This window comes from Calidris pugnax, unplaced genomic scaffold, assembly GCF_001431845.1.
Source record: "Calidris pugnax isolate Ruff unplaced genomic scaffold, ASM143184v1 scaffold102, whole genome shotgun sequence".
NCBI lineage: Eukaryota > Metazoa > Chordata > Aves > Charadriiformes > Scolopacidae > Calidris > Calidris pugnax.
Genome location: NW_015090846.1, coordinates 1,964,163 through 1,989,970, shown reverse-complemented (window position 1 = coordinate 1,989,970; position 25,808 = coordinate 1,964,163). Strand labels below are relative to the sequence as shown.

The following is a 25,808-nucleotide window of genomic DNA, read 5'->3' as shown; positions in this document are numbered from 1 at the left end:
GATCATTTGGAGATTGTTTGCTGTTTACTCAGTCACGCTAACTCATCTTGCCAGTTTTCTGGCGGCCCCAGCCAAGAGCTTTCGCCTCTGACAGCTTCTGTGCTCTCTCCTTCCTCCTCTGATTACGCAGCCCAATCTGTCACCCTGCCGACGGGGGTCTCTACCCTGCTGATGGCTTTCCACACTCGGCAGTAATGACTTTTGGCAGGCCGGGAAGGCGCGAGAGCTTCTTCCCCAGCTTGGAGAGCCGTTAGGCCCTCTCTGCCTGTTAGCTAAAGCACTTTGTGAGGTTCTTTGGTAAATAAATGAGTCATTTTAATCCAACTGACAGCCTGGCACCTGAGCAAGCTGCCTTCCATCTGTACTTCTAGGCCTCATGTAGGCAGCCAATTGTCAAGCTCAGAGCCTTCAAGACCTCACCATTGAGTGTCTTTCAAAAGCAACTTTAGCAATTTCCTTTGCCCTAATTAGATTGTGTGAGAGGGACTGAGCAAACCAAGGCCCTTGCAAAACTTTTGTGGCAGTGTTGGTTCTGACCTTCCACGGCGATGTGCCTGGCTTTTGGTGTGGCCTTTCTGCCCTCCGTCCCCCTGCACCCACCCCTCTGTACCCCACCACCACGAGCACAGGCTGGTTGTATGAAATGTTAAAAGCAGAAATTGCAGCATTTCTGGGGCTCCTCGGGTGGATTCTACCTTGATACTGTGCAGTTGGCATCAGGGCAGGAACATGGTTAAGGCTTCGGATTATTGTATTTGCTTGGCATTTGGGTTTTTACAATTGCATTGGTGTAGATTTTCTCCTTGCTCCTGTGAGATGGTCACTTAATTCTCCCTCCCGTTGCAGGGAATCGGTGGTGACCTGCTGAGGTGTCATATTCTTGATTTCCTTGTTACTAAGGGATGATGGTGTGAGGTCACGCGTGGAAGGGGAATGCTGTCTGGGGCAGTGTGGAAGAAGGGAGGGTAGTGCATTGGAAATCTATTGAGCTTCTTGAAAGAGCACTGGCAGCAGATTGGTGCTGCTGTGTGTGGAATAAATGGAGTGCTAGTAAAACCAGATAATTTTTGCTTGGGTTGTATTCCCTTTCCTGGTAAGGTGACCCACAGGTACTTGCTAAAAATCTGAGAAGCAAGAAGTTCATGGGCTCTGTCAGCAGAGGAAGGCAAATCAACTCAAACTTTTTATCCTGGGTTCTACCTTGCTGCTTTCTACGAGGGTGTTTGAGGAGAAGGAGCTACAGGAGACGCAGGTGGACTGGTACTGAGGAATCTTTGAGAGTTTGCAAAACACTGCAATTACCAGTAAATCCCAAGATACTTCTGAAAGAAAGCCAAGTTAAACCCCAGGAGAATAGCTGCTGATACCTGTCAGTAACAGCTGAGTGGAGTTGGTGGCATCATGAAAGCAATAGTGAATCCAAGGCTCATGATGGGAGAGAGCCTCCTCCTAAAATGTTGTCCCTGGCTATTTATTAGGCTTTCTATTAACCTTTTCATTTTTCCCACTTGCTTTGGCAAATGCATGCCAACAATACTGTCTGCAGCAGTAGTGTCCCAGCCAGAGGTGTTGAGAAAAGGTGTCTTAGAAAAGGAGGGGAAGAATTTTGATGGATGAGAGGGCTGGCTCTGCCCCTGCTGTCTGCTTCTCCCCATGTTGGAGGTGCCTGCTCCTGATCACGGGGACGGCTTGGCTGTCTCTTTATTTTGGGGGAAACTGACCCTGACCCAAGGTCAGAGCCCTCTCATCAAACAGCCTTTCCTAGAATGCTGGGTGTGAGAAGGAGCACAGTGGAGGAAAAGACCAAAGACTTGTCAGCGTGGAGGTATATAACAGAGCCAGCCAGATCGGAATCAGACGTCAGCAGCCCTGTCTGATCGTGCTGTAGAGTTTATAATCTTGTTATCCTGGTAACTGCTGTACACGTTCCCCGACTTCTCTTGATTTATTTTCTCCAGCCTCCTTTAAATGGCTTTTTGTACATCTGTTCATTCTGAGTCTGGGAACAAGTCGTTTCTTAATGAGCGTGTTGGAGCAAAAGTGTGTGTTATTTCAGAGTGGGCGCTGTGGAAAGTGTCTCCTCTTTTACTGCAGTTGGAGCCACAAAGCAACCTGGCTAGTGCTTATGGGAAGGCCTTTGCTGCCAAAACATCAGCTTCCTAGTCTTTTAACGTGTGTGGGAGTTGCATGAAAACACTTCAGTGGGTGGCTGACACATTTTTAGTACATTAAGCTCCTGCTTACGTTCTTAATATATTCTATTTTGCAACTAGCTAAAAGATACATGTGTTCCAAAACATTTCCTAACAGAGTTAAATCTGCACACCTGCTCTGTTATTGCGCGTGGTGAATGTAAAATCCAAGGAGTATGTGAGGACATTGCTAATGAACAGAAAATCAAGAAGGGAGATTGAAACGTGTTTGCGCTCTCTCTCTCCATTTTGAGCAGTATTTAAACTCTTTTCTCTTTGAAAGGGTATGTTTTTAAGCTATGCTGGCTGTGGGTAACTAAAGGGTCTCATTCAAGTCCTTCTCCAAGTTGATGGGTTTTCTCACCAGCTGGCACATCAAATAACACTCCTGACAGCAGCTTCAGACCCTTTTCTTCGGGGCTGAGTTTTATTTCTCCAAATCAAAGCCAGACGGGTGAAAATCTAAGGGACAGCTCTCCTACAGTCCCCTCTCCTCGAGCTGTACTCTGGCTTCCTGCAGATTCTGCTAAATTGTTTGTTGGCCTTTTATCGTAGGGCCAGGTGACCTGCAAGTCATCCGCTCCCTAACTTCACACCATCACCTAGGAAACAACTAATTATTTGTAGGTGGAGATCAGTGCATCTTTGGACATTCTGCTCAAGGCCTAGGAGCCTTGACCATTTAATTTATGGCAATTTTCCTCTCCGTCATTAGCAGCCTGGTTCTAGTTCTTAGCCTTCCTGTGGAGAAAGGTGTGCTTAGAAATGGTGTTGCCTTCCAGAGGTTTAATTCTGCCTCTCTCCCTGTTTGGGCAGTAGGTGCCTGTGAGCAGATCAGTTTTCATCAACGAAACAAACAGAAGAACAAAGGTACTTAGGACAGTTGATTCTCTCAGATATAATGTAAAGGAACTGCAGCAGACTGCTCTAATTCAACACCACTCTCCTGAAATAGGTGTTTTTATATCCTCCAGGCTTTGGGACATAGTAGTAGATCATTTTTTTATTGTGTTAGTCTGTTAACAATATTCCTGTGTTTTAAACCCTCAACATTATTTTTGACCTTCAGTCCATCTCTCCCCAAACTAGACATAAAAAATTCCCACTTGCATAGCCAGTTGTTTCCTGGTGTAATTGCCACCCCAGAAGAGGTCTTACTTTGCTGTTGTCTTCAAAGCATTTTTACTAAAGTAATTTCCTTATTAATGTTAAAGGATGTTGCAGCACGTGGACTAGACCTGCCTCAAGTTACATGGATCGTACAGGTAGGTTTGCTGTGTATGTATGTGTGTGTGTGTATATTAAGTGCTGCCTTGCTCAGCTGAAATCCCTTTCCAGTCCAGCCCTTCTTTCTTTGCAGTTTGCTTTGTGCTGATGCCTACAGATGTGGGAGACCCACGTGTTCCTGACTGCAGGACTGGGACTCCGGGTTTTGCTAGGATACAGCATTGCTGTCATATGTTTGGTTTTGACAGTCTGTTTTCCTCTTCAATAACTCCAGTGTTACCAGCTGTGTAATAATATTCCACTGGCTGGGAGGAAACACCCTCCGTTTCCCCCCACAGGAAGCCAAATCTTGTGAAGTACTGGCCATCTCTCTTGCAGTTCTGTGTTTCTAATTTTCTGAGCTTGCTGGGAAGGCAGTTCCTTGAGGAATTTGAGTACGATCCTAATGTTAAACATGGAGTAGCCCAATAGTGTCTGTGCAATGACCTGGGTGTTTCAAGTGAGGCTTTGCTGGGCTGGGGCTAGGAAGCTGTAAGCATTCAGCTTTCAGTAGAACTGCATCGTACAAGTTTCCCCTGGAAAAAAAACCCAACACTGCTGCATTGCTGTTGACAGAAATACTTTCTTTGGGGAGGGGAAAAAAAAAAAAGGAAACTAAGGGAGATGGATTGAACATTAAAAATAGCAGCCTGTCATTTCAAAGAAGAATATGGGGGCATGAGGCAGGTTTCATTTCTATAAAAGATTTATAATTAAAAAAAGGTTAGTTGAATTGAGGAAAAAGTGATCCAGAGATTCTCCTGTATCAGGTGACACCTGGCTAAAAAGAACAGGTCACCGAGCCTCAGCAAAGCCTTTTAATTTCTACTTCATTGCTTCAGGTAACAAATTTGATTTTAATTTTGTGTTTTTTTTAAAAAAGGTTGTGTAGCAGCTAGCTAGTTGGAGAAGGCTGGGGAAGTGAAGTCTTTAATTCCCAGATCTGTATATTAATATAATTTAACCAAAGATATAGTTGCCAGTGTTAGAACGCAGTGCAAATTACCTAAAGCCCTGGGAGACTTCTGTGTGTCCAGAAGGCGAAATCTCAGCTGTCCTGAGAGCTGTGTCCAAGAGCAAGGACCTGCAGGGAGCAATTAGATTGCTCACAGCATCTTACTCACACCTCTAGCCAGTAGAAACTTTGCCAGAGGGCACAGGTATAAACACTAGAGTGGGCTTTGGTTGTTGGGTTTTTTCCAGTTAAACTGCTGAGGGCTCATTTCTGAGCAGTATCTCTGTGCATGTTCATTTTTCCAGGAAAGAGAGGAGGAGGGAGGAAGAATAGGGGGAGGTTAAAGGGAGGGAAATATGTCACCCCTTATCAGATCTTGCAAACGGCTGGGCAGTTTTGATTCCCAGTGAAATAAATTATTAGGGGGGGGCTTCAAGCAACGTTTTCATAGTGCCTCATAGTTGTACATGGGAAGACAATTGCTACCTCTATCATGTGCTGCTGAAAGCACTTACTCCCTCATCTCTCTTGGATTTCTTCTGACCAGTAACCAACTATGATTTGCTTTAATGGAAACACAGCAATTTAGCCCAACTCCACATTTGAATCCGTCGTCTTTTATTGTATGGCTTTTCTCCCAAATGCAGAGCAGGGAGCTTCCTGCTCCACATGGGCAGTCCCAGGGATGTTTGATTTGAGGTCTTTGTGAGATTATTTTATTTTTTTTTTAAGGGAAGCAAACAGGTTCCTGACGTGCCTCTATAGAAATAAAATGTAAAAGGCAAAGAGAGACACTGAGATGGGGAAACTGTCCTATTATCTGAAAGTTGGCCAATGTGTCACATTCACATGTCAAAAAGCCTGCGGTGGCTGAGGGGGCTGAGTGATGGTTACAGGGACGAGCCCGATGGGCTCTTTATAAACAGGCCAATTCCGAGGGAGGTTACAGCATGTGGGTTTTGCTGAAGATCCCCTTTGTTTCAGACGAGCGGGCTGAGCGTCTCGTTTATAATTAACACGCTGTGTTCTGTTAATTCCTCCTTTCCCTTTTTTGAAGTATAACGCTCCGGCTTCACCTGCGGAATACATCCACCGGATCGGGAGGACGGCTCGCATTGGCTGTCACGGGAACAGCCTGCTTGTCCTGGCGCCTTCGGAGGCAGAATATGTCAGCTTGCTGGCTTCTCACAAGATTAAGTGAGTCAGAAACGCGAACAAAAGTTTCAGCTCATCCTTGCTAATTAACCTTCCGTGGCACTTTCAGCGGGACTGTGTCTCGTGCAGGTTTTAATAAGAATTTATTAATTCTTGTGATCCAGGACCGGCCCCAGACTAGCAAAAGGAGAGAAGGAAAAGTGTGTGAAAATCATCAGCCTGACAGATTGTGCGTGAGTGAGTGTGTGTGTGGTGAGGGGCAGAGAGGAGACGATCGTCGGAGATCCTTTGCACTCCGTTGTTCTCTCTCTGGCCCCGGGTTCAAGTCGTGGCTATGTGAGGATCACAAGTCAAATGAGCCTGTCAGATGCTAACTGGCCGTCTGCCTGCAGAGCACCATATTGTCAGAGACCATGCTTTCTCTTCAGGAGAGATCCGGCGGAGGAATAGCTGGGGAGCCATGGGTCATATCTGGCAGGTAATTGGCCACGATGCGTTGTGTAAGTGGCTTGTGACAGGAATAGTAGAGGCTTTTGCAAGTGGTGGGTGCCAGTATGGTCCTGGAAGGCAATAAGGGGGGTGGACTCCGCAGACCAGAAACAGGGTGTGCTTCCAAGGTGGCTGAGAAAGCTGTTCTTCCACCACCTCTAGCTCAGACTTTGGAGTAGATGGTTACAAGAGCAAGCCAGGCTGGGTAAGGACTGCTCCAATGTGCAGTCAGGTTCCTGATGGCCCACACATGATGGGATTTTACTCCGGTTCTGCTTGTGCAATGGTCCTTTGGTGGATAAACCCACAACTTGCTGCTCAACATTGCGAGGCAGGCACGCTCTCAGGTCTCCAACCTCAGCAGTCAGCTGGATTTGTGTGACTCCCCCTGCTCCCTGCACTGCTGTCTCCTGGTGCTTCAGAACAGCCGCCGAGCAGAGCCCCCTTAGTGTTGTTCTAGTGTTGATGGAGCCCTGTAAACTCATGCACAAATTAGTTCTCTTTTATTTCTGGTGTTTATGTCGGGTGGAGCTACTTGGAGTCGAATTTGGTTTTGCATCCTTGAAACAAACAAATGTTGGCAGTAAATACAGGCTTATTCTAGGCTGTGAGCCATTTAGTGGTCTAACAAAGAGCCATCCATCATCCCAGGTAACTATCTATTAAGCAGACACCAGCAAGACATGGAGGGCTAAGCTGACAGGGTTTTTTTTCATGTAACAAACAGCACTGACATTTAAAGGTGAAATCCCACATAATTGTGAATTTTTAACTCCAAGTGGAAAGTTCTATTTTTCTATTTTATAATATTTTGGAAGCGTTGGAGGAAGGAGAGGGAAATCTCCCTCTTTTTTAAATTTTAAATGTTAGTGCTATTATCCAATTTTGTTGTTTTTTAACAAGTTTAAGGAGCTGTATCTCTCATGCTGGTAATTATATCTGCTAAGGAGACCTGTTGTTGAGCCAGCCACGTTTCTTCAGAAATCTGGAGAAGACTGTGTTGAAGGAGCAGAGGGAGCTTTATGTGAATTTTTTTTCTCCGCTTCTCAAATCAGTAGAGCCAAACAACTCAGGGGATTGTCTTTCCTTGTTTGTTTGTTTGTTTTATGTTCTTCATAAAACGTGCTGCCCTGCAGATAAGGGATTTGCCAAAAAAGGAGCGTAATTTGCCTTCCTTGACCCCTGTCTTCAGATGGAAGAAAATGAGTGTCTAATTGGCATGGGTGGGCGAGCCAGCCTGTTTGTAGTCATGTGTCCTTCGCTCTTCCCACACAGGAGAGCAGGGTGTGAGAAGGGGCAACGGGATAGAAAAGAGCTGATGAATTACAGAGAAGATGCAGGAAGGCAGCTCGGAGCTGAAGGCAGCAAGTGCCATCAGCACAAATTGCCGTTACCCTTCATAAACAGAGCATTATGGTGATAATCCTGACAATTTAATTCAGCGCGAGGGCGAAAGACAGCATGTGTTGGACTGTCACCCATCCTCTTAAGCATTGATAATTTTTGTTTCTTTATCCTAAGTCTTTGTAGCTTTTGACTTGGACCACACAAGTTACTGGAGTTTGCCTTATTTTTAATTCTTTGCTTAATTTTTAAACCTCTTGGTTTTTGCTGGGGATGAGCGTGCGTTGTGAATTTTATTTTTTAATTTGTTTTTTCTTTTTTTAAATGAAATTCCCGCTGGGTTTATTGAAATGTAAATACTTCATAAAATATGTATTTCTAAGAAGACAAAGCATGAGACAGGTCCCCGCAGTCTTCAGCTGGTGTAAATGAGCAGCGCTGGGCTGATTTACAGCAGATGAGGATCTGACCCGGAGTTTTTCTTAAGCCCCTCCACCCACCCCAGCATGCATGGGAGTAAGTCCAGAAATGTTGAGAGTCGGAAGTAATGAGAGCAGACGTGGCTTTGTTCCTGGATGAAAATTCACTTCGGAATTAGGGATGACTGCCTTTGAAATTGGAAATCGCTCGCAATTAATTTTCACCGGTACCTGAAGCCTCTCCTTGGCTTCCACTGTGGAAAGGCAGCGTTAGCCTTTGCCAAAACGATCTCACTTTGGCTCTGCTGAGATCAGTAATTCCCATCGGGGCTCAAGGAAGCTGCACGTCTCTCTGCAACTTTCTTTTCAGGCTTTGTGTGGCTTGAAGTTGTGGTTCCTCTGCCTCACTGTAAATGCGTGTGTGTGTGCACATGCACACTCATGTTTTCTGTACATTTCCTCTTTCTTTTTTATTTTCTTTTTTATTTAAATGTTAAATTCCAAAACGTTCTGTCTCAGCTCTAAGCGGAACGAACAGATTTTTCTTCAAAGGGAGGAGGCAAGAAGCAGAAGAAAGTCAGTGAGGTTCACTTTTTTTTTTTTTTCCCTCCTCCTTATGTCTCTTTTAGTTCCTTCAACTGCAATCTAGCAGCGCCTGCCTCGACAGCTATCAGATAATTTCTTTATCTCCTAACGGCGCCCTAACTAATTTATAAAGGAAAAGGCATCTCCGTGAAGGCACGAGTCATTTCTCTCCCTTCTCCCCGGCTGTGCTGGTGTCCCCCCCCTGGTTCCCCTGCTCCCCTCACACGATGCTCCCTGCTGGGAACCCTGTTCCCGTGGCTGTTGGGCTGGCAGCGTGCCAGGGGGGGCGGGTCGGGGAAGGGGGGTGACATCTCAGACAAATCAATGTCAAAGGTTTGACGTTTTCATTCATCACGGCGTCAAAGCAGCCTTTACGGGGTTTGGGGGGGGGGAAGCTGGATGGGGAGGTATATTTTTCTCTCGCTTAAGTGGTTGCCGTTTATGTTTTAATTTACTGTTATACTTTTCAAAAAAACAAACAGAGGAACCCTCAGTTGTCTTTTTATGCTCCATTTCCCTTTCTCCCCCCATCGCTCCCCCGCCTTTCTCTCTCTCTCTCTGCATCCTCTGCGGAGGAATCTGCTGCATCAGGAGTCCCAGCTGCGCAGCGATGGGGCTTGTCTCCCATATAGGATATCGTATGGCCACACTGGCCTGGGCTTCCAGGCTGGATGGCTATTGCTCTGGACCATCTCTTTTCCTTTCCTATTTCTCTGGACTGTCTCTTTTCCTTTCCCTGTGTTGTGCTGAGGTTGAAAACAGAGATTGCCAAAGTGAAAGTATTTGTCACTTTAACTGGGAAGGACTGGGGAACAGGTGAGGATCATGGTATCCTGTTCCACACTATGGCAAAGATGCATCCCTTCCTCCCAGCCAGGCGTTTAGAGATGTTTGAGTGAAAAGGGGTATCCTTGTTATGATTTCTTTCTGTACTTTACAAATTGAAGAATATCTTCCTTCAGAAAGCACGTACATCTTTCTGACCATCTGAGATTCAGGAGTCTGAGAACTGTTGGACCCACAAGATTTCTCTCTTCCTCAAACTGATACAACCTCAAATGAATTCCTTGGCTTCCATGCAGTATTTATGATTTATTCTGCTATAAAAAGGAAAAGAATCTCTTTTCTAGAGATGACCTTCGCCCATTGCTGAAAATTTAGGCCCACAAACTTCAGCTTTTATCAGCTGAGTAATTCCCTTGGAAATGGGACCCAGTTTGGATGCAGCAGTAATATTAATGGCCTGGAGCTGCACAGCTGTTCCTGTATTGTGTCACCTGGTGTGCATGTGCCCTGCAAGACAGTGGTAAAGAGGAGGAAGAATTTCTAGTCTCCTGTAAATGTACCTATAAGTGGGACCACTCACTTTAAAATGAAGCAGGTTCGTAAGCATTTCCAGGATCTGGGCCATAACAGCACCCAGCGGTGTCTCACAAGCAGGACAGGAGAATAAATCATCTGGTTGAATCTACAGGAGGAATGTGAGTCGACAGAATGAAAATAAATGCCCAGTGTGAAGCCTGGCTAGGACAGCTGACTGAGTCTCCTGCATTTAAAAAGAATGCTATAGGGTCCCTAATGGGCTGGGCTTCAGCTTTACACTTCAAATGAGAGGGAAGGTGAGTTCTCAGAATGGGGGAGGAAATCAAGCCATGTATTTGGTGCCAGAGGTGGCTTCTGAAGGTCTAAATGAATTGGATGGTGAGTGTGTCCGTCAGGAAGTGTGTCTCTGAGCTTTGAGCCAAGAAACGTTGCAAGAAGTTGGAATGATGTAAGATCTTGTGGGAAAGAGCAACGATGTGACCAGAGGGAAGGAAGCTGCAGGAGAGTTGACTTGGTCAGAAGAGTTCCTTGGCATCCTGTTGTTGCCCTCTGAGCTTGAGTCACTGTGAGAGGAAGAAGGTGCATCTTTACACAGCTTTAGTTTTGGCTCTTTAGTTTTGGGAGCATGGTTGGGTGGAAAAAAACATGTGCGAACATCAAAGCAATTTGTTCCTTTGAATGAGGGTTGAGCAATGGGTCTCATTCCAGAGAATCTGAAAGTTAAATTGGGGAGGGAGGGGCACACAAGAGGTAGGAGAAGCAGCAAAGGGGAGCACATCTTTGCAGCCTGTGTGTGTATGTCTCAGTCTCTTTCTCTCACTTGCACAAGCAACCCAAGGCAGACACCTTCTGCTCCCTCCCCCTGGCATCTAATGTGCAATAAAATGTTGGACACCCTGTGGTTCAAAGTGGAGAGAACAGATCCTAGTGTTTATAGTTATAAAGCAGATCTACAAGAAGCATAAACATTACGAGCTGCTTCAACTCTGTTTGGAGTTTCTGTTAGTGGAAGATGTAACCAAATGGTTCCCAATTGTCTTGGTGCTTCTCAATGCAAAGAAAGAAAAAATTATGAAAACAACCCAAATATAATTAAAAGCTTGACATTTTTCTTTAATCAGTTAACTCTGGTTGAGAACCAGGGAGACTTTCAGTGAAATGAAAGTCCACCCTCGGTTACTTTGATGTTCTGATAGAATTGGAGTGTGTGGTGGGGACTTAGAACAGCAACAAGATTGGAGCAGCAACTCAGCTGGGGTCAAGATTTTACAGTAGTTTCACTTTTAGGGTTGCTGAGTGAGTGTCTGGGGTGAGGCCTCATGTATTTTGGGGATTAAACTCTTAAGCTGAATGTGTAAATCTCAATATTTTTGCTATCCACTATGGGATACGCTATTTGAAAAGTAGGAGAAATGGTAATTTTTTGTCTTTGTTGCTTCAGTGTTTCAGAGATAAAGATGGAGAAGGTGTTATCCAGCCTGATGAAAGATGATCGCTTCAAATTGCACAGACCAAGAAGCAAGGTGAGTTATTCTGCTGATTTGGAATTGCTCTGATTTTCGTTTACCAGTTAAACATCATAAGTATTCCCCAGGTTTTTTTTTAATCTGTATTTACTTGGGGCCTAAACCAAAGCTCACTGGGTTGACAGGCATCTTTTCATTGACTTTGGGAAGCTTCAAATCTGCCTTCAAGTTGCTAATTCACAGAATTCAGTCATTTACGATGGGTGTCTTGGGTTTTCTGCATCCTGGCAAATTAAATCCTCCAAGAACACTCATTTTGAATGGAAGTCAAGAATGCATCAAGCATGATGCAGCATGTTTGTGGTTTGTTTTCCTCTTGTTGCTGTTTCGCTGGCAAATTAAATCCTCCAAGAACACTCATTTTGAATGGAAGTCAAGAATGCATCAAGCATGATGCAGCATGTTTGGTTTTTTTCCTCTTGTTGCTGTTTCACCTGCTCGTTCTTTCTGTTATACCATGTATGAGCCTTCTTGCTTCCTGTGAATGACTGTTACGAGCTGTGGTGTTCTTGGTAAACATGCTTTTGGAAGATGTTCAGTTTTCCTACATGCCCTATATTTCACAGAAAGCCAGATCTGTGGCTCATCTGAGATACGGCTCGATTTAAAGCTCCTTCCCACCCCTGCACAGTTTTTTCACTGAAATCAGCCTGTAATGCCTATATTTTAAATGTCTGGAACATGCCTAGCATATGACCTCTTAACTCACTCAGCAAATATGTTAGCGTAAACAAAATTTAGCTGTGCTTTTTTTAATGCAGAAACTATTTAACATAGTTTTTTCTGTGTATAAATACTTCCTTTTTTTTTTTTTTTCCCAAATGTGCTTATGGGTGGGTAACTTTGGGTTTCTGTTGGAGAGTTTTTCAACAATTACATTTATGCAGGAGTTGCACTTTGTTGCTGATGTGGGACAGAATATTACCTGTTCTGGGCTTCAGGACAAATGTTATTTCATGGAAAGTGGGCAAAAAAGAGAACATATTTTTCTAGGAAATTATTATTTGACTTCTGAAAAGTGAGAGGAGAAAATACCTGCTGAATGTTGTTGAATGTCAGAGCCTGGTACTTGGAGAGGTTCAAAATCATTGAAAATCATTTTGAAAATTCTCACGTAAACATCTCGGTGCCTTCGTATCCTTGCCTTTGGAACAGCGATAAAAAGCAAACGAGCCTGTTTGCTGCCAGGACTGATCAAATTGGTATTTCTACCAGGCTTTCAAATTGGAAAATACTCTACACGTTGCAGCATGGAATATTCTAGATACTCCTCTTTTGTCTTTGTCCCTTTCCTTAAAAAAAAAAAAAATAAATAAAACCCCAAAGCCTATTTGAAAGTAGCTGTTGGTTTCTGCTCATTGGCACTGCCTGGGCAAGCCCTGCCCTGCCCGGTGCCGTACGGTGGTACCTGTACAGGAGGAGCTGGGTCCTTTCACTTGCAGTCAAAGGTGGGATTGAATTCCTCTCTTCCCTCTGCCATCAAAGTGAATGGGATTCTGCTGTTGACTTCACTGAGATAGATCTGCTCTGGCTGTAAGATGGTCTGAATCTGCTGCAGGGACTTATAAATACAGAATAACCTGGTTTTGTGTGACTCAGAATCTGAAAGGACTGGGACTGAGAAATGGAGTTTATGGGAAAAAATCTGTATCATTAGATGGGGATGAAATTAAAGTGGTTCTGTTGGTATCAAATAGACTTCTTCAGGAATGACTTGAAAAGTGCATTAAATGCAGTCAAGGATTCATTCTGTTTGTTAGAGCCTCTGATGGCAATAAAATATAAAGCTATGAGGGGTCTGCACTGTGTTCTCAGGAGCTGCAGGGGCGTGTTTCCAAGTTTTCATGAGGGTTAATCTCTATTAAATTCTGTAAGTTTGCCATAAAGGTGGTGCAGTAAGCCGGGAATGCAGTGGAACATTGGATGGGACAGAGAGTGATTGAGGACTTGTTGTGAGGAGCTGAACCTGCTCCGTTTGTGATGTTGCTGTTCAGGAGAGTGTGGGCTTTGCTTATCAGCTCTCCATGCATTGAGTCATGTATATATTATAGTCGTGCACATGGGAACCTCATTATAAAGCTCTTCGGTTCTCATTGCCTCAACTGAAGTCCATTATAAGTACCACGTTGGAACATGTATTTTTTGGGCTTCTGTGTGCAGCCAGGGAGCAAGCTGAAGTGCCTGTAAAATGTATATTTTATATTTAGGTGTATAAAATATATATGTGGCTATGTCTGGGTGTGTGAATGTTCACCTGCCTACAAAGAGAATAAATTTGATCTTTCAACTTTTATGGAGGGGGGCAGGGGGACTTGGTGAGTTCTAGAGAAGGTGTGTGGAGGTTAGTAAAAAGTTGTTATTAAAACAAAATCCTTCATTTTGTTTTGAAGTATAATGGAAGCAGGAGATGTTACAGCCTGCGTTTTTGGTGCTTTTTTTCCTTCCTTTTTTTTTTTTTCTTTTGGGGGAGGTACTGTTTTAAGAAAGAACTTTACTACCTCAGTCTAGTTTTATTGTGTTTCAATCCCTTCTGCCATTAACATATTCTCTTAATGAAATCAGAGGCTTTCAGGGCTTATCCCATCCTCTCAAACCTAAAAGCTGCAGTCTTTATAATCAAAAAGTTTCTTTCTTCTGAATACCTTTTCCTGGTGTAGTTGACAGTTGCAGGAGTCCCCCTGATGTCTTCAGCCAGTTCAATAACATTTCAACTAGGGCCATTTCTTTTTTTTTTTTTTAAGCTTATAGATACTGTTATTGATCACAGTCATTCTGCTGGTGGTCAGGGATCACCCAGAACAGGCTCTTACTCTACACAAACACAAGGTAAAAAAAAAAGTTCTCCCATCCCACTGTATCTCCATAATGGCAGTAATGCTTCTTACTTAACAGATGTAACAAATTCATCTAGATGGAGAGTAGATCAAGCAAACCTCTGGGGTAGGCTTTTATCTTTTGGGTCTTGGAAAAACGTGTAAGGTCTCAAATTAATTGTCCTGTTCATCTGAACCGGGATAGGAGGAAGATTAAAGCTTGCTTGTGTGAGCAGAGCGTACAGGGTGGCTTCCAATGCACTTCCAGTAGCACTGTTCTATTTGATCTGTCCAGACACTCACATGATGTGCAGGTTTTATTTTCACAGTTTGGCTCTGAGTCAGTTTTAAATTTAGATTTTTTTTTTCTTTTTTTTTTCTTTTTTTTTTTTTTTAAGATGAACCTCTCTGGAAGGCAGGAATCAAACACAGATTTTTTTTTTTTATTTTTTTTTCATGCCCATTAGGGGGCAATTTTAAAATGAGATCTGTCTCAAGGGGCTGGAGGGGATAAAAGACAAGGTGGAGATGGGAGGAGGGGAGAAGCTGTTTTCTGAGTACATTATGTTTCCTGCCATTTGCTTTTTTTCATTTATTTCTCTTGGACTGACCTCACACTTTGGAAATTATGCACCTAGTTTTTTATCCCTCATTTTTGTCTTACTTTTTTTTTTTTTTCCCCCCAGCACCAGGAAGAAGAGATGCCTCATTTTGAAACCAAAAGGGGGGAATAAGAAAAGTCCTTTGTAATATATTGCCATATTATCACTAAATCCCCTGACAGTTGTGACACAGAAGCAAGTCACCTGTCACTTAAGCTTGAGGTCTCTTTAATTTTCTCCTGGAATTCGCACCAGGCTGTCTTTAATTTGAGGCCTTTATTGGAATTCTGAAACCTTTCTGCCTCCCCGGTGCTCAGATCTATTCTGAGTGCTGTTACAGAATGTATACAATAACCAACAGAGGGATTCAGAGGGGGCTGAAGCACTGTTTATTTAACACTCTGGAGGGATTTTCGTGCTTATTCGGTCCTGGCTACCCGGCTTTCAATATCGCTTTGACAACCGTTATGCCCTTCTCATTAATTTTAAACAGTTAAAACACAGGAAAAAGAGAAAAAGTTTTCATTATTAAAGTGCTTTACTTTTTAATAACAGAGGATTCTGTCCGCCAGGGGAAAGGGCAAACCTCACTAATTTCACATTCATATTAAAAAACGCTGGGAAGGTGACACTTTGTGCTGCCAGGAGGCTTAACAAAAGGAAAGTGATGGGGGCGAGGAGGAGCAGGCGGGGGGAGAAAGTTTTATGTTTCACGTCAATGGAAACTTGTTAGTCACAGGGACGAGTGTCCACTTCGGGGAGGCAGCTCCACTTGTAGTTTATTAAACCTTTACAGAGGCCTCCTCTACTGGAGCCTGTCTCAGCTGATTAATAGGTGCATGTTAAATCCAACTAAAAGGCGGCAGTGAAACAGGTTGTGCGGTGAGTCCTTCTCGAGTGGATTGGCAGACAGCAGAGACCAGAAATCTTGGGAGACTCTTCATGTAGCCTTAAAATACCCACCGTTGCCTTTGCTGGGGATGCAGATGGACAGTGAGTCCAGGTGGTGAGCGAGCAGGAGGTCTAGTCCCTGTAGCTGCTTCGTTGAAGAATCACCCTGTGGCTGGAAGCTGTGGGATCCCAAATTCAAGAGAGGGCACTGCAGGGAATTTAAGCTGTGTTTGGGGTCTGTCTCTGGGCACGTTTGTTGTTGGGCTGTAGATTTGGAGATCTGGGTCAGCAAAACATTTTGTATAGGGTGCCAGCAGCATTGCTGGGCTTCCCTGATGGCTGGGGCTCATGGTGTCAGTGTGATATGGGTCCCCTGGACTGGCAGCAGTGCAGAGGGGATGCTTGCAGCTCTAAGAGAAGGAGGGTCCTGCAGCATTGGCATGCAGACCTACCAGGGAGGAACAACAGCATTGTCACCTTGGCACAGGGTGGTGGGAGGTGGATGTTTGCTCTCAGTCAGCCCTGGTCAGATGAGGGGGTTGATCAGTACCAAGTTACTGCCTTGGATTTGGCACTCTTAGACTTGGATGCTGGTTCCTGTACGAGTAGCTTTCGAGAGCTGTGATCCTTTCTTGGGAGAGGTTCACATCCAGGGATGCTTGGCTTTGTGCTTCGCTGTCAACTTTCCATCAAAAATTCTTGTTTTCTGGTCCACGTTTCCTTTCTCTGCCTGGGTACTTTAGAGAAAGAGGCTCTTTAGAGAAAGAGTCTTTTGCTCCCAGCAATGTTTGCTTTCCATTTCCTGAACTGCATCCTGCAGTCTGATCCTGGGAAAGCTTGGGCATGTGCAAAATTGCCCATTTGGTCTAAGGAGGTTTTTTCTGCCATGTCTTTGGTGGAATTCTGGAGTGTGTTATTCTGGAGGAATAATGTGATGGCAGTTACAGTTCAGTGTGACTTGTTGACAGTGAGAGAACTTCATGTAGGCATCAATAGTGAGAAGTTCATTTGGTTGGCTTTGTTCACAGGTACTGAGTTTGGTCCGTTCTCTGGAGCTTGGGGCTGAATGTGGATCTCCTGCCCCACAAGTGCCTAGAGCAGACCAGGTGTTTTGGTGAACTGCACAGAGTCTAAAACCATTAGTGTAGAGTCTGCGGGGAGTTATTCCAAATAACTGCAGTAGAAATAAGCAGTGGTGTCTGGCCTGTTGAATCTGGAAAAAAAAAAAAGAGAAAAAGATACATGATAGATGTTAGAAAACACAAAATTAAAACTGATTTGCTCTCCTCACCACACAGCACTCACTGGCTGCTTTGACTTTAACATCTTTATCTATATTTTTTTTTTTTTCCTCTAGTAATATTGAGAGGATTACCTTTGTTGGCCCCTGGGTGGTTACTGTGTGATTTTACTGTTATTAAATCTATTGTAAACTGCTTCATTATTCCTGACTCAAATTCTCTCTTTCCTCTAATCCTCCCACCGCCCTTGTAGAAATCCTGTGGCACAGACCCTCAGGAAGTCCGGGAGCGGGCCACGGTCTTGCAGACAAAATTTGAAAATTACGTTCACTCCAACGAGGGGACTGTCCGGTGGGCAAAGAAAGGTCAGTGTGTTTCTTTTCAATTTATTCCAGAAGGACTCGTAGAAGCTGCCATGGTTTTCTTCTGGGGGAGAGCTTCAGGGAAAAGGCCTGGAAGAAACATTTTGGGGCCGTTGGGCTCTGTAGGGGGTTGAGATAGGCCCAGAAGGCTTTGTGATGATATTAAATGTTAATTTCTTGCATTCCCATATTACGTGCAAATGAGGTTTAATCTTGGCTTTCAGTAGGATTCACATCCAAGGGCTCTGACCCAGTCACATGAGCGAATAGATTGTGTGTGTTGTGCTGGGAAGGTCATGGGTGACCTGCTTAACCACATCCTGGTGCAATACCCATTAGATGCTCTCACTTTACACCAGGGATGAATTTGAAGCCTGTAAGAGAGGATGCCTCAGGAGCAACTCTTAACAGTCAAGGATCTTGGACTGGAGATTGTTGTGTGGGGTGGGAGAAAAATGAAAGGGGGCAACTACTCAAAAAGGCAGGGGGAAGGAAAACTGGGATGGATTTAATAATAAGTATAGCTAGGGGCAAATCTGGGATTTGATCTCCCATCTTTGCCAAGCAGGATGCACATTCTTGTCCCTGAGTGGTGCAAGAAACTCTTCCCTTCTGCTTCTCAGTTTGGAAAATCCAAAGGAAGGTGGATTTGGGGCAAAGATGAAGAACTTGCCAGGGATGTGGTAGGAAAATAAACACTAAGCAGTTTCCTGAAAGGTGGTGCGACGTAGGGACCCCTCTTCTGCTGCAGGAAGTCAGGCCTCAAACATCCTTGACAATTACTTGGGATTTGGTTATTAAATACTCAGATGAGTCCACAAAATGCAAGTTCTCTGTGCAAGAGACTAAATCACTCGTGCTCATAATATATAGGACTAGGGACTTCCCCCTTTTTTTGAGTCTCCTCTTCCCTCATGTCTCCCTTCCTGATAATTTTCACCTTGTTTGTGACTTTGATCGTGCTCATAATATATAGGACTAGGGACTTTCCCCTTTTTTTGAGTCAAATCCTGCTGTCTAAGCTCACATAGATGTTCTGTTGATTTCAGTCCGGCAATGTTTCCAGTTGGGTTTGGATGAAAGCGGTTCTTGAGCTGAATTTAATGGTCTATATCATTTCTGTTTACCATTATACATATCTGCTGTACTAAACTACGTAAATCACATGCTAAGGGGTCCAAAACCAAATGGGGAAATTGGCCTTTGAGCTTTACAATGTCATCAGAGAAGGTGTGTAATGGAAGGAAGGCTGTTCTCAAGATAGAAGTTAAGTTCAGCATTAAAATTGTTTGGAATCATGAGAGGTGATTGTCAAAGAGGTCAAAGGTGCTGTTTTATTCGGAATGTTGACCTAACTTGTTAGGTGATGACATAGCAGAACGATTAGTACTGTAACTACCTGCTCACCCCAAATTACTCTGTGTGATTTAATGATGCGTGGCCGTATTGATGGGTGAGGTATTTGAAATCCTTCCATTCCACTCTTTGCTCTGCTCCCCGCCACTGCATGTCACTGTACTGATTCTCATACACACACACGCCCCCCCGACAGTTGCAGTGATGATTTATTTCCTCAGGGTGTCGAAATACCTTTCTCTTACAGTGAAAGTGTTAGAGGTTTGCTAGACAAGCGGTGGCTTGCACCCATTTTCAGGTGTGTTGTGCTGCTTGACTGGCGTAATTACTTTGATAGCTGCGCTCTTAAGTCCATAATCTCAAAGTACGTGACTAATATGATCAAATCCTTGATTCTGCATGGATGAGCTTCTTGTTGCTCCCCTGGGATTCCTTATACCCCATGCAAACTTCTACCCTGAAATGACTGTGACAGAGAGAACAACTGAACGGCTCTGGTCACACCCAGAAAACCTCTATACAGCGTGTGTCACCATGTACACACACACACTTGTTGCTGACCTCAGCACTAACAACTTTTTTACTCGCAGACAAGAAGTACAGAAAATAGATCAGGAAATGCTGAAATGTTGTGCATCCCATTTATCTTGTAGAGGAGCACTCCACCTCTTTTTCCTACTCCACGATCTACATATGCAAATGTTCCACTGCTGAGTGGCTTCCATAAGCCCCCTCTTCCTCCCCTCTGCGCCAGGCATCATGAATAATTAACATGGCAGCTGGCTTTTGCTTTCATGGCAGACAATCAATTGGAAACTGTGCCAGAGGTGCATTTGTTTCTCTCCCTTTCTCTCTTTTTCCCCATTTTCTGACCTAGTCAATGTTAATAAGCAGTGTTTTGACTGCAGCCCGCTTTCAAAAGGCGAGTGGCTCCCTGCCCACTCACCCCTTCTGCCTCTCGGTCCCACGTTTTCCAAACTCAAATCAAATGGTTCAGTGAAGGTGCTGCCCTTCAAACTTGATTGACTGATCAGCAATGAGATGGGTGGGAGGGGGGGTACGGCTGGGCCTGGCTACCTGAAGGACAGATCTCATGAAATGTGGAGCCCCTTCTGGGAAATGGAGGACTCTCATCCAAAGGGTCGTACAATGGGGACAGGTAGAGCTCAGAAGATGCAGATACTTCACGCCACTGGGATTATAGAAAGGATAAGGAGACTAACCCATGTTTCACTATTTTATCATAGACTCATAGAATGGTTTGGGTTGGAAGGGACCTTAAAATTCATCTGGTTCCAACCCTCTGCCCTGGGCAGGGACACCTCCCTCCAGACCAGGTTGCTCCAAGCCCCATCCAGCCTGGCCTTGAACCCCTCCAGGGATGGGGCAGCCACAGCTTCTCTGGGCAACCTATTCTTGTATCTCACAACCCTCACAGGAAAGAATTTCTTCCTAATGTCTAATCTAAATCTTCCCCCTTTTATAGCCAACAGTGAGCATTTTGCCTCGTTTCTGTCCTCAGCACCTGTGTGTTGAGAGGGGACATGAGTTAGAGGAGCCCACTGCTGTGGTGTGATGCTTGGATCCTTGGCTGTTTCGGTGCATCCTTCCTTCCCGTTCCCCCGTGCTCTCTGTGCTGGCAGGGTGCCTCCTTGGGTTTATCCAGCCGTGAGGCTGAGGTTGCCCTCGGGGGCACATGCTGGGAGCTGGCTGCCAGCTGAGAGCATGGGGAACAGGTTGTGTCACCTGTCTCACTTCCGTACATCATTACCCTCTTGTCCCCTCTTTGAAAAAACAACAAACTAAACTATCTAACCGCTGTCATATGCTGCTCTCTTTGTATTTTTTTTTTCACCTTTGACTTCCCACACTTATTTCCTATAGAAAAGTAGGGATGTGCAGGTGCAAAGGCCCAATCTAAAACTGGTCTGAATTCCACCACAGACCAGTATGCATTGCCTTAGACTCACACTGGTGTGGTGAAACCAGGAAGTGCTCAGGCAGTTTGCTCCTGGGGCATTAAGATGAGGTGCCCTTTACATGAATTATGGCCTGACCAACACTGTTACCAGTCTCCTTGCGTCGTTTTCGTAAAGCTCTTCTCTCTTTGATCACAAAATTATAAAAGAACTTTAAAAAAGCAGCTTTTAATATCTAGCCACCATAATTGCACATAAAAGCTCAGAAGACAAGACTCTTGGCAATGCTGAGAGGTCTAAAGACCTGACAGTAAACATTTAAAAAAAAAAAAAAGAATCTTGCCCACAAAGGTCTTAATTTAAATCTCAGGGGTGCTGTAATAAATGTGAGCAGCTCTGAGCTCCTCTGAGGTAGGACAGTTGTGTGAGCTGAGGTTTTGACCCGCTGGTAGGGCAGGGCTGTTAGTTCAGCTTGGGGTTAGAGTCTTACAGCTCTCCTTGGTTTTGTGTGCTCTGCATCAGGACTGGGTCTGGCAATTTCTGTCAGGACTTTGGGAAGAGGGAGGCCTTTGACACTTTGATTCTCTAACTCTGATCTGGGGAGTTGTACCAGCAGCCTTTCCCATCTGAAGAACTGTGGAAGGTGAGCTCAGCGTTCGTAATAACAGATCTTTAGTATCAACCCTTTCAAACACTGTGGGGAAAAACAGCTATATTAGCTCCAACGGGACCAAATTCTTAGCGGGAGCAAGTTTGTATTGTTCCTTTTGAAGAGTTACACCTTCTCATAGCAGGTGAATTTGACCGATAACTTTATGGAAAAAAAAAAAAGGCAGCAGAATAGGGTTTTTGAGAGCATTTGAGGTGGTTTATAAGCCCTCAGAGGGCTGGCCTTCAGATGAGACGCCGAGACAGGGTATTTGGAATTTAGCATTCTCTTTTTGGGAAAACACAGGTCTCTTGAAGCTCAGATGCTTCTAAAAGAGCAGCGTTGTGAAATTGGGAAGAAGGTGCAAAAAAACTCAATCTTTTCTTCTCATCGATTGGGAAAAGGAGTTCGCTTTACTCAGTAAACAGAGCTTTGATGGATTCCCTCGGTCCTTCCAGGAGCTGATCTGCTAAAATGACATTTTTATTACTGTTCATAAACTCCAATCTCCGGCTGCTGCCAAGAGATTAGACATAAGCTGTGGGCAAACTTGCTGGTCCGGTGGCTCAACAGGCAAGGGCAGGAGAGGTTAGAGTTTAGAGCTTGCTGCTGTCAGGGGCTGCGGGGGAGAGAAAGATGTAGGTGGTGGCTGGAGTCAGAGCTGGGGAGGCACAGGAGGTTTAACAAGCAGAAGAACAGCAGGGGATTGAAGGGAGGGGCATTTTCTGAGCTGTAGAATTTTCTAAGGCAAAGTCCCTCTATTCCCCACAGCAGAGAGGACAGCCTGGGTGTAGTTAACGTTCTGGGTACGTGGAGGAGCAGTGGTAGCGTTCATATTAGTGGATGATCGTCTTTAGAGCAATGAGCCCTGAGGGAAGGGCATTACAGGAATATATAAAGATGTGAAGGGAAATTTGCACACAATTCTATTATTTTTCCCTTTTGAGAAAGTGAGCTCTGTTCTCAGTGCGACGATGAGTCAGGAAATCCATCTGGCTCTTGGATATTTATAAGGGACTAGCTAGTAACTGGTGAAAAAAAATGCATGGACTACTGGGACTGTAATATCAGAGGAGTCTTCCTGTGCCACCTCCATGCTTCTCTTTCCCTCTCTTCATCCCTGTGTCTCCATTCCCTCTCCCCCTCTGTCTGCTACCATTTGATGGCAATGATTCTTGCAAGATGTGCTACAAACATCACCCTTTCTGGCAGAAGGGGCATCCTTGCAAGAGGCAAACCTAAAGCAACTTAATGTAGCTTTATTTCAGTCCCTAACACTTCTCCACCACCTACCTTCTCCTTTCAAGATTGTACTAGTACTACACAACCTTCACAGATTTTTAACATACCAACCTTTTCTACCAGCTGCTGACCAGAAGGTGTCCCAAAGGACGAGGCCAATGTCCTTTCAGCTGGAACAGCTGAATCTTTGAGTGTATATATATAAAAATGCAGTAGCAACAGAATTCACTTTTTTCTTCTTTTTTTTTCCCCCCTCAGCACTGCAGTCATTCCTTTGTGCCTATACCACGTATCCCAAGAACCTCAAGCACATCTTCCACATCAAATCTCTCCACCTGGGTCATGTGGCCAAGAGCTTTGGCCTGAGAGATGCCCCCCAGAACCTGACTGCTCTTCCGACTGCTAGCTCAAAGAAGAAAACCAAACCAAAACCAAAAAGGTAGGACAACGTGATGTTCGTGAGGCGAGGAACATCACATGACAATCTGTGGTGTGCTTTGCTCCTCAAGGTTCTTGTTCTTGTTCCAGGAACTGTAAAATGGTTTGGGTTGGAAGGGACCTTCAGAGATCATCTAGTCAAACTCCCCTGCCTGTTTCATTCCCCTTTTTCCAACAGCTTTAGAGAGCCTAAAAATTACACTTACTAAACCAACTTGCTTGGATATTTGAGTGGGAACTCAATTTAAGAGAAATAAAAACAAACAAACAGCTCACTTGGGAACTCAATTTAAGAGAAATAAAAACAAACAGCTCACTTTACAGTTTTACTTCTGATAAAGATGCTCTTTTTCCATTCACATCCCCACTTCCAGTAGTATGGTCCTACAGAGAGCTCTGATCCCTGGCTCTGGTCACCTGCAGTAGCAACTCTTTGCCCTCATCCCTGTCTAGGGAAAGGCTGTCACAGCTGTTGGTGTATAGTATGGGATGGTAAAAGCATCAAGGAAATAGCAGAGAAATTAACATTTTTGCTTCTCAAATTTGAAGTTGACTGACTGACTGCCCACTTATCTCACAAGATAGTCTCTTCCTCCCTGGCCTTGACAAATACCAGTTCTTTTCTTCTTTCTTACACCTGTTCCAACCTGCTGCACAAAAATAATCTTACAATCTTCCTGCCTTGTCTTTTTTGACCACGTCACCCTCTTTTGACTTTTATAACTGCATTGGAAGCAAAATATGTCTGCTGCTGTCTTTAAAGACCTTCTGTGGCCTCATCTGGCCTTTTTTATCCCCCTTCCTACACTGGACAGACAATCTGTTGTAGGCTTTCTCCTGCAGTTCCACCAGCAGTTTCCTCACTGTCGGGTTTGCTGTGGGACAAATCGTGTCCATCCTCTCAGAATGGTCGGGTGCACCTTGGACTGTTTATTCTTCTCCCTAAGAAGATGTTAGCTTAGTACCTGAAGGAAAGGGGAGGACTGCAGTCCTTATTAATTAAATGATTGACGACTGTTCTGTAAGTACAAGCCCAAATCAGAAGTCAGGTCTGTTGGTAGGAATGAACCCTCTACAAACTTGTGCTCTGCTGGCTGTAGATACAAATAGTTCTGGCAAAAGTATTTCTGTGTGGAATTTCTCCCAGGAAAGTCTGGGAGCAAACCTGGAGTTACAGCTCTGTCCCCTTGGTGTATGGACAGGGTTGTTCCTGGGTACTGGATGAGGAATCTGAGACTCCCTAATGCTTCTGGAGGAGCAGAGCTCCCAGATCCTCTCCTCTGCTTGAAATGGAGCTGAAGGTGCTCAGTGCATCCAGTCCCAGCTATTTGGAGTTGCTTCCACAGGATGGATAATCCTCCCTTTAGAGATTGCAATGTTAAGGGCTCTCTGCCTTCCCTAGCTCAACCGCAGGATACAAACTTCTGACTTGCCTGTAAAATCACTGCAATAATTCAAAGGAGGAAATTCTTTTTCTTTTATCAGGATCAGTTGTGACTCTTTCCCTGCAATTCTTGCTGCAGACTCCATTAGTAAACCTTAGCCGTGCAATTAAAGCGCTAATCCACGTAATTGTTCCTGGGCTGGTGACATCTCTTGCACATGTACATATCTTGGAAAAAAAAAAAAAAAAACAAACACGCAAGGGGAAGGGATTTTTAAATAAAAAGTTGGCGACAGCATTGTCCTGCTTTGAGAAGCCACCAGGGACGGGCCACTGATCTGCCTCCTGCTTCAGCTGACCCTCACCAGCAGATGGGCAACAGGATGGGAATGCCCCTGTGAGCAGGGGATTTAACGGAGCTTTATTTCAGGAAGAATAGCCTGATTAGCTGATAAAGAGCATGTAAGATGGTATGGGGTGGGCTTTGATGTCTTGCTGGCCCAGCAGGGCGTCAAGCTATGACTGACAGTAGCGTGTCACAGGATTACTTGGCCCACAACAATGCCTCTCTCTGTTCCTATGATGTTGCTACTCTGTTAGAGCTACTTTTTCTCTTGTTACGCACCTCTTTTAGAGGGCGTTCCTCCTCCCCAAGTCTTCATCCCATTATAGTACAGACAAGCTCAAGATACAGTAGGTAGTTTATGCGCAGGACGCGTGGGGTTGGGGGATGCAGAGGTGTTAGAACAAATGGTCTGAGAGTGATTTGAAAGCTCATTTGCACGTGGATCGTATAATTGCAGCTCAGGGAAAGTGGGCAGACTTTGCACAGGTTCGTCACGGCTCAAGCTCCAGATTTCAAATCCAGGAGCATCTGGAAAGTTAAGACTTTGCAGAAATAGCCAAAGTTTTGACATGCAACAATTGTTCTTGCCTGTGAAACTTGTTTCTAATCAGCTTTCTCTGTGGGTGCTTAAAAAAAACCCAAACCAAAACAAAAAAGCAAAGATCTATTAGCATTTATAGGAAAATTTAGAGAAAGTGAATGTAGATTTAAATTCAGTCTCCACTACCATAAATTCAAGGTAGTCTTTTCGATTTCACACTGACAAAGCAGAAAGCAGAACTTAACCTGCCATTTAGAAGACAAATGGTTTTTAATTGTAAAATGCAGGGCTTGAAATTATATCAGCATAGTCGCAGAGCAATCTTTTTAATTATATTTCTCAGATGATACCTTGAGTGTTGGTTGTCGTATTTCACATTGTCTCCAAACATCCGATACTTGTTTTTAATCAGTCTGCTCACTAAAGCCTCATCTCTCAGCACCTGCCCAGAGAATAAAGAACAGGCAGTCCAGGTTGGAAGTAGGGTAAAGGCAATCATTAAATGTTTCCTTAAGAGGACAAAGAAAACTTTTCATTTCTTTTGAAGTCTCCTTTTGTGCTTAGCACCTCCTTAGAGAACCTGCTCGGGGAAGGTGAGAGAGGAAGCCGTAGCAGCCAGGTGTGGGATGGTTCAGTGCTGCAATGTGGAACCAGCCCTTTCCTTCCAAATGCACACGTAAAACTTCCATGTATGTGTTGTGGGATGGTTCAGTGCTGCAATGTGGAACCAGCCCTTTCCTTCTGAATGCACACCTAAAACTTCCATGTAT

At 44.4% G+C, this 25,808-nt stretch overlaps 1 protein-coding gene across 2 annotated transcripts in view; it reads left to right on the top strand.

Moving 5' to 3' along the window:
- Positions 1–25,808, top strand: part of DDX31 (DEAD (Asp-Glu-Ala-Asp) box polypeptide 31) — a 47,626-nt gene that overhangs the window by 14,602 nt on the left and 7,216 nt on the right. For both annotated transcript variants that reach the window (XM_014943051.1, XM_014943050.1), the window contains exons 15-19: positions 3,407–3,457; positions 5,471–5,610; positions 11,170–11,251; positions 17,055–17,166; positions 22,588–22,768. In XM_014943051.1, the coding sequence (XP_014798537.1) occupies positions 3,407–3,457; positions 5,471–5,610; positions 11,170–11,251; positions 17,055–17,166; positions 22,588–22,768 (566 nt within the window). The remainder of the gene's footprint in view (positions 1–3,406; positions 3,458–5,470; positions 5,611–11,169; positions 11,252–17,054; positions 17,167–22,587; positions 22,769–25,808) is intronic.